This window comes from Cardiocondyla obscurior, linkage group LG27 (assembly GCF_019399895.1).
Source record: "Cardiocondyla obscurior isolate alpha-2009 linkage group LG27, Cobs3.1, whole genome shotgun sequence".
NCBI lineage: Eukaryota > Metazoa > Arthropoda > Insecta > Hymenoptera > Formicidae > Cardiocondyla > Cardiocondyla obscurior.
Window position 1 is genome coordinate 390,526 of NC_091890.1, and position 8,055 is coordinate 398,580.

An 8,055-nucleotide genomic window follows, 5' to 3' on the forward strand; every position below is an offset into this window, starting at 1 on the left:
ACGTGTGTTTGCGGCCCTCCACACATTCATGTATGAATGTGTGCGTGTGTATGTGTCCCCGGCCGGATTGCCGGTGGATATTTCCTGGAGACTAGCCAAGGGGGGAGTAGTAGCCCCCCGACCGTGGCCCACGGTGATGTCAGTACCTGACCTCTGTGGCGTACTACGCGGGTGCGTAAGTCCAGGCAGTGCCAATAAGTCCTGGCGAAAACCGCAGGAAACCACATGTTCAACGTGGGAAGTACCGCTCCCGTTGGGCCGTTTGGAGCCAATCCAGGAGTTGAAGCCAGCACATCCGGGCGGGTGTGTGGAGGGGCGGCGGGCCACCGTCCTCTCATAGCCCCTGTTGGGGGGGGTTTGTGTGTGTGCCCTAACAACCCAGCGCCGGTGGAGGGATGAGCGATGTTCGGATACGTAACGCGTCCACCACCGGGCTGGTGGGGGGAAAACCGGGGGAGCACGGATAGGGCAGGGTCGGCCTGACAAGCCGATTAGCGGTTTTCGTGCTCATTTTTAGGGCATTTTAACTGGGGAAAGGGGCACCTGCGCTCTGCCCTGCCATGATGGCCGAACCCAGCATAAATACTACACACATATGGCTTTCAAAAATAAAATTCAAAAGGAAACTCAGGAGATGGAGGGCGATTCGTCGCCGGTGAGGAAGGGCGCCGCCTGCACAGCGGAAGCCCGTGACAAGAGCGCTAAAGACGCTCAAGAAATTGCGGCCGACACCCCTGAGAAGAGGATTGATGTGGGGCCATCATGCCTTACGAGCGATACGGACGGAGAGTTTTCAAACTCCCCGTGTCGTTTGCATGCGGGTGGTCAAACCCGCTGACAAGATGTCCCTTAAGGACAACACGAGGAGGAGACCTGGTCTGCGGATCAAGACGCACCAGGCTTCTAATAAGCCAATAGCGTTTAGGTCAATAAGACCCAACGCTGGCTCGCCACCTCCGCCGGAGTCCGAAATCGGAGCTCCCTCGTGCACGACCGAGGGAGACATCACGGCGCGGTCCGTGCAGGCATCTGATGGCTGCACGGATACCGCGCGGGACTCAGAGCTCTCGGACGTTTCGCTTCGCTCCACGGCGTCCGGAGCTTTCAAGAGGAGCAAGAGAAGCGGAGAGCCGTCCTGCGCCAAATCTCGGCGCGGGCGGTCACCCTTCTCTGTCTCCTCTAGCGAGGTAGAGGATCTGGACATGGATCCTCCTCTCGAAAAGGAGAGGATTATAAAGAAAAGAGACCGCCCGGTCGTCACTGACGAGGGAGTCGCGATTCTCGCAATCAAGGAGAAGAATCGCGAGCTGCGAGCCCTCCAGGACGACGTTGAAAAGATGAAAAGGATTGCCGAGGGAGGTTACGACCCCTCGGCATACAAAGGAAGGAGCCGGTCCAAAATGGCCGAAAGGCTGCAGGAGGAGTCTGCCGGACTCCCGATAGGAGCCCTCGCGGCGGACATTCTGCAAGCCGCCAAGAGGGTGGAAGAAATTGCCCTTAAGTCGGGCAATCTAAAGGGCGGCTTTGTCCGTATATTGAGGGAGGCTGCCCTTAAGATTGAGGTAAGCGCGGACGCGATGGCCCAAAAAGCGCTCCCGAGCGGCGACGCCCTCGCGCAAAAAATAGAGGCGCTGAAGGCGGAGGTGCGCGGCCTGCGCGAGGAACTGGCTCAAGTTAGAGCCAGGGAGGGCGCGCGCACGGCGCCTCTTCCCCCGGATGGGCCGGAAGAGGCTCCGCAACAAATGGAGGTAGAGGCTGACACCCCAAAGGTCACCCTACCTCCTAAAAAAGACTGGCCCACCGCTGTCAGGCCCCCGCTCAAAGGGGTGAGTAAGATACTCAGTGACAGCGGCAGTGAAACGCTTCCACCTCCAAGGAGGAGGAAAGAAAATCGGCCCTCCCTCGTCGCAAGCGAGAAGAGGGAACAGCAAAGCGTCGAGAGCCTAATTAACAACAGGCTCTCGAGCTTTGCGGACACCATGAGGGAGGAGATACGGCGAGCGGTCTCCTCCCTGGCTCCACGACCCGAGCCTAAATCCTCCCTCGACGGGGCCCGGTCATACGCCTCCGTGGCGTCCGTCCCGAAGGACGTCACCAAGAGGCGCCCGGTTCCCGAAGAGGGAGGCAAGGTGGAGAGAAAGCGGGGGGAGAGGGCGAAGGCTAAAGTAGCCAAGGCTTCTCCCCCTGCTACGCGGCTGTCTGCCCCAAAACAGGCAGCTGCGAGGAGGGCAGGCGAGCCTGAACCCTCCACTTCTCGGGAGCATAGGGCACCTGATCGCCCTCCCACACGCCCCACGGAGACATGGTCTCAAGTCGTGGGGCGTAGAGAGAAGAGAAAGGCGGGTCAGCCCCAGCCTGTTGCTCCTCCTTCCAAAAAGAAGGAAGAGGAGAAGAAAAAGGGTGGCAGGCCCATTGTCCAAACTGCCTCCCCCCCTACTACTAATCCCGCGGCCCAAACCAAGGGCCAAGGGAAGAAGAAGAGGAGAAGGGTCCCAAGGACCTCGGCCGTAGTTCTTTCTTCCCCCGGAGAAGACTACGATAAATTAATGGCCGAGGTCCGGGCCAAAGTAAAGCTGTCGGAGGTGGGCATTACCGACAAGGTTAAAATGCGCACAACAGCCACGGGGGCCATACTAATTGAGGCCCCCGGATCGGAAAGCGACTCTAAGGCGGATGCCCTGGCGGGCCTCATGAGAGAGGCACTAAAGGAGCGAGATGCGAAAATCTCTCGCCCCTCGATCTCCGCCGAGGTGAGAGTTTGGCCTCTTGAGCCTTCTCTCACCAAGGCGGAGGTAGTGGAGGCTGTGGCCGACAAATGCGCCTGCCTTCCCCGGGAGATCCAGGTCGGGGAGATAAGGCCATTTGCCGGCAAGATGGGCAGCCTTTGGCTGAAAATGCCATTGGCCATAGCCAAGAAGGCTGCGGAGGGCGGGGTCTTGGGAATTGGATGGACTAAGGTCAAGATAGTCCTCCTGGACCCCCGCCCTCTACGCTGCTTCAGATGCCTGGAGCGCGGCCACACCAGAGAGACCTGTCCGAGCACTACGGACAGGTCTGATAAATGCTATCGGTGTGGCGGCTCCGGGCATTTAGCAAAGGAATGCAAGGCCTCCCCCCGATGCCCGATTTGTACGGACATTGGGAGGAAGGCTGACCACGTTCTGGGTGGTAAAACATGCACCACCCAGAACAAAAAGGATCGTGGCGGGCGAGAAGAAAGGAGGATCCCCCTCCTCCCGCCCCTGCCGCTGGAGTACTTATGGAGGTGGACACAGCACCGTCCACCTCCACAGGACCAAAGAGGAAGCCCCTGGAGGAGGGAAGTAACAGGGCCAAGTAATGGCCCTGAAACTCCTCCAGGGAAACTTATGCCGCTCCCGCCCAGCGCAGGACCTTTTCCTGCACACGCTGGCGGAGAGCGGCTATACGTTGGGTATCGCCTCCGAGCCCAATCACATTCCCCCGAACCACGCGTTGTGGACGGGTGACCTCTTGGGCTCGGTGGCGATAACATGGAGGTGGTGGCCCGGCGCACCTCCATGTGCATCGCTGGAGCGCGGCGAAAGGTTCGCCGCGGTCCGCTGGGGGCCCGTGGCGGTTATTGGTGTCTACCTGCCGCCACCGGGCTCCCCGGAGGAATACGGGAAGTGGCTGGAGAATATCGGTGCCTGTATCGACAGACTCCGGCCACTTCCCGTTCTGGTTGCCGGAGACTTCAACGCTTGGTCTACAGCGTGGGGTTCCCGGCAAACCAATGTAAGAGGACGTCTCCTAGGAGACTGGGCGGCCTGCAGGGACCTGGCGCTCCTTAACCAGGGCAGCGTGTCCACGTGTGTGAGACCGCGGGGCGAGTCCATCGTTGACCTTACGTGGGCTACCCCTGCGGCCGCTAACATGGTTAGCAGCTGGAGGGTGGCGGCGGAGCTCGAGCATCTGTCAGACCACAGATATATATCTGTGGAGCTCGGGCCCCGCGCCACCCGAAATGGTACGGATCGTCCCATTGTGGAAAAGAGATGGGCCATCCGGAGCATAAGGGAGGATGTCTTCAAAGCCTCCCTTGAAGTCTCCGGATGGAACAGGGACGGTCGGCCTCCCGCACGCTTACCAGTGCAAGGGGAGGTCGACCAGTTAATGGAAGAGGTCACCGCGGCCTGCGACGCTTCTATGAGGAGAGTGCGGCGCAGCCCGCGACGCTCCGCATACTGGTGGAGCGAGGAGATCGCGGAGCTGCGTCGAGAGGCGACTCGCAGGCGCAGAGTGGTGGCCCGGTCCCGGGACGATCCGACCAGGACACGTGCCCTGGAAGCCTATAAGGAGGCCAGGAAGGAGCTGCGGTCCGCCATAGTTAAAGCTAAGGCGGAGGCGTGGGGGGAGCTCATCCAGAAATTGGATGAGGATCCGTGGGGGCTGGCCTACAAGATAGTCACCAAGAAGCTAAGGCCAGCAGCCCCCTCGGTGACGGAGACCCTGGATCCGGGGGTAGTGGGGGAGGTGATAAACACCCTCTTCCCCGACGCCCCCCCCTGGATCTGGGGATAGAAGAGCCTCCCCGCCTACTGCAGATACAGCGGGATATTCCTCCTCTGGAAGAGGAGGAATTCCTGGCTGCGGCGGGCCGCAGCTTCAGGGGTAATACGGCCCCAGGACCCGACGGGGTCCACAAGAAAGTGTGGACCCTGGCCTTGCAGGCCGTCCGAGAGGACTTGAGGCACCTGCTAGACAGGTGCCTCAGAGAAGGAGTTTTTCCTCAGCAGTGGAAGCAAGCCAAGCTGATACTGCTGAGGAAAAAGGGCAAGGAGGGGGACAGCCCCTCCTCTTTCCGCCCCATATGCCTGCTGGACGAGGCGGGGAAGCTGCTCGAGAGAGTAATCGCCAACCGCCTCGTCCGGCATTTGAGTGAGGTGGGGCCAAATTTAAGCCCCACCCAATTTGGCTTCCGGGAGGGACTCTCGACCATAGATGCCATTACGCATTTGAGGTCCCTCTCGGAAGAAGCAACGTCCCAGGGGGGGGTCGCACTCGGCGTTTTGATAGATATATCAAACGCCTTTAATTCCCTCCCCTGGGATGCCATTTTGAGATCCCTCCGGCGGCATGGAATACCCGAGTACCTATGCGCCGCCGTGAGGGATTATTTTAGAGGCAGATGCTGCGCCTACACAGACCGCGATGGGCGGCTGTGTAGGCGGCAGCTGCACTGCGGTGTGCCCCAGGGTTCCGTGCTAGGACCCCTCCTTTGGAACCTGGGGTACAACGCAGTGCTGAATACGGCCCTACCCCCCGGCTGTCAAATCATCTGCTATGCAGATGACACGATGATTTTGGCCGGGGAATTGAGGAAGGCCCAAGCCAGGGCCGAGGTGGCCGCCCAGGCGATCCTGGCGGCCATCAGGAGGATCGGGCTGAGGGCGGCCACCAATAAAACCGAGGCCATCTGGTTTTATGGCCGAGGCCAGGGTTTCCCTCCAAGGGACGCCATCAACATCGATGGCGTCCCGGTGATTCCCGGGCCCACCGTCAAATACCTAGGTCTGCACCTGGATGGACGGTGGGCCTTTACGGACATTTTAGGGCGGTGGCCGAGCGCGTCACGAACTTGGCCACCGCCTTTAGAGGGATCCTCCCAAACCTGGGAGGACCCTCTAACGCAGCCCGAAGGCTGTATGCTAACATGGTGCGCGCCGTGGCCATGTACGGCGCGCCCGTGTGGGCCAATGATCTGGCGGCCAACAGGATGAGCCAAACCGCCCTGGAGAGGGCCTTTCATCCTGTGGCCGTCAGAGCAAGCAGGACGTACAGGACCGTGTCCCGCTCCGCGGCCACGGTCCTGGCAAAACTGCCGCCGTTGCAGCTAACGGCGGCGGAGCACTCGCGGGTGTACAAAAGCACCCGCGAGTATCAGCGGAGGCACGGGGTGCGGCCGACTCCGTACATTAAAAAGAGGATGAGGCTGCACCACCGTGCCTTAACAGTGGAGCAGTGGAGGGCGCGCTTGCGCGCCCAGATTGAGAAAGAGGGCGGGCGCGCATTGTGCGCCCTCGAGCCAGTCCTGATGGACTGGCTCGACCAAGCGGGAGGGACCTCCTTCCATGCGGCGCAGGTAATTACAGGGCATGGCTGTTTTGCCAGCTACCTGTATCGCATTGGAAAGGAGGTCACAGAGGCATGTTTCCACTGCGGGGCACCTCGTGACGACGCCCAGCATACGCTGGAGAGGTGCCCCGCGTGGCAGGAAGAAAGGGATGAGATGGCCGAGAAGACAGGGCAAGACCTGTCTCTCTCGGCCATCATAAGGAAGTGTCTGGAAGACGAGGAGGGCTGGAAGGCCTTCCTCGTCTTCTGCAGCCGCGTTATGCGGCAGAAGGAAGACGCCGAGCGGGAGAGGAGGGGACAACCGGCAGCAAGGGCGCCGCCGGTGCCAGGTTCCCCCCCTCCTCCCGCACCAGCAGCAGCAGCAGCGAGGAGACCGCGCGGCGCGGTGCGGGGGAGGCGTTTACCTTCACCTTCTTCGCCGCCGAGCTGCGCGCATCAGCAAAGGGCCAAACAGGCCCCAACGGGCGCCACATGCCCGCGCCGGGTTGGAGGTAGGGGACGGGCGCAAGCCTCCCCCCTCCTTCCTGACCCGGACACGGGCGCCCAGACGGTGCGAAGGAGTGCGCGACTTTTGGCGCGCGCGCCCCCAGCACCGTCTTGACAGCAAGGGGTGGGGGACGGGGGGTCCCCGTCGCGCCAAGTCGGCGCGGCGGGGGCTTTCTCCGCTCCTCCCGCCCCACGAGGCACGGGGTCGGGTGCAGCAGGGGAACTGCCCCGAACCCGACCCGAGAGTTATGTCGCTGCGGCGACACCAGAGAGGCCGGCCCGCCGTAATAGTGCGGGCCCCGTCGCCCTAAGTTCCGTGGGCGGCGGCACGGAAGACCCACCCAAGCCACCGGGTGGGTCGGTGCCGAGGGGGTTGAGATGTATACGACCGTGATTCCTCAACCCCCTCACCAGCCATAGGCACCAGAGCGGGCAAAAGTCAGGTTTTAGCCGTGTATGGGACGTTAGATAGTTCGAGTCCGGCATAACCCGTACCCCTTCCCCGAGGGTGCGGGTATCCGTAAAGAGGATTTCCTGACTATAAAAAAAAAAAAAAAAAAAAAAAAAACAGGTTCCGTCTATATTAATCTTTTTACCGCTTATTTACACCTTCCTTCCCTTCTCTCTCTCCTTTCTTGTTACCTCCCTTATATCCCTTTCTATTTTTTTTCCTCTCATGTTCTATCTTCCTGAATCCATACCTTTGTTCCCTTTAGCTTTTCCTTATTTTTCATCATCTTTTCTTTTTCCATCTCATTCTCCATTTTAACTAAAATTATCCCTCCTTTTCTATCACTTCCTTCCCTTAACTTCCTTATCTCTTCCACCTTTATTTCTACTCCTAACTTTCTTATTATCTCCTTTATCTCTCCCTCCATTTTCTTCTTATCCTCTGTGTTTTTCACTCCTTTTACTATTATATTTTTTCTCCTTTCCCTCTTTTCCATCTCTTCATTTTTTCTCTCCAATCTTTCTATCTTATACCTCACTTCCTCGTATTCTCTCTTTTCCTTCTCCATCTTCCTCTCCAATTCCTTCACTTTCCCAATCAATGCTTCTCTCTCTTCCCTCCATTCTTTTTCCTTCCTTCTCAATATCTCCAAATCTTTTCTCATTCCTTTGTTATCTTCCTTTAACTCCTTTATCCCTCTTCTCTTTTCTAATTTGCACTATTTCATTTTCATCCTCCCTTTCTTTTTCCTCCCTTTTCCTTTTTATGAATTCCTCTATCCCTATCATACTTCCACTCTTCCCTCTACCCTTCTTTAATATTTCTTCCTGCCTTTTATCCATATTTACCTTTTATCTCACTAGGTTTACTTTTTCCTTGTCTCTCACCTTGTCTTTTGTTCACCCGTTATATACCTTTCTCTCTGTCGTTGCTTCTTTCCTTCTTCTTCTCACTTCTCTCCTTCTTATTTTCTTTTGTCTCGCTCTCTTTCTTCTTTCCTAGTCACTCCCTGCTTACTCCTT

General features: G+C 58.3%; 2 protein-coding genes across 2 annotated transcripts; one reads left to right on the forward strand and one right to left on the reverse strand.

Annotated features, from left to right (window-relative positions):
- The first annotated feature begins 842 nt into the window (after positions 1-842).
- Positions 843-7,070, forward strand: LOC139112144 (uncharacterized). Its single transcript, XM_070672959.1, has 5 exons — positions 843-3,336; positions 3,386-4,482; positions 4,566-5,440; positions 5,575-6,425; positions 6,997-7,070. The coding sequence occupies exons 1-5, from the start codon at positions 843-845 to the stop codon at positions 7,068-7,070; spliced, it is 5,391 nt and encodes a 1,796-aa protein (XP_070529060.1).
- Positions 7,071-7,256: 186 nt separating this feature from the next.
- On the reverse strand, positions 7,257-7,697 carry LOC139112145 (uncharacterized). The gene has a single exon (XM_070672960.1). It carries the CDS (start codon positions 7,695-7,697, stop codon positions 7,257-7,259), a length of 441 nt encoding a protein of 146 aa, XP_070529061.1.
- Between the last annotated feature and the right edge of the window lie 358 nt (positions 7,698-8,055).

Excerpts from the sequence above, each read along its gene's own strand:
- LOC139112145 (XM_070672960.1), bottom strand. The coding sequence starts at position 7,697 with ATGAGAAAAGATTTGGAGATATTGAGAAGGAAGGAAAAAGAATGGAGG.
- LOC139112144 (XM_070672959.1), top strand. The coding sequence starts at position 843 with ATGTCCCTTAAGGACAACACGAGGAGGAGACCTGGTCTGCGGATCAAG. Across the intron at positions 3,337-3,385 it reads GAGGGAAGTAACAGGGCCAA|CGCAGGACCTTTTCCTGCAC; the intron begins GTAATGGCCCTG and ends GCTCCCGCCCAG. Across the intron at positions 4,483-4,565 it reads CGGAGACCCTGGATCCGGGG|ATACAGCGGGATATTCCTCC; the intron begins GTAGTGGGGGAG and ends CGCCTACTGCAG.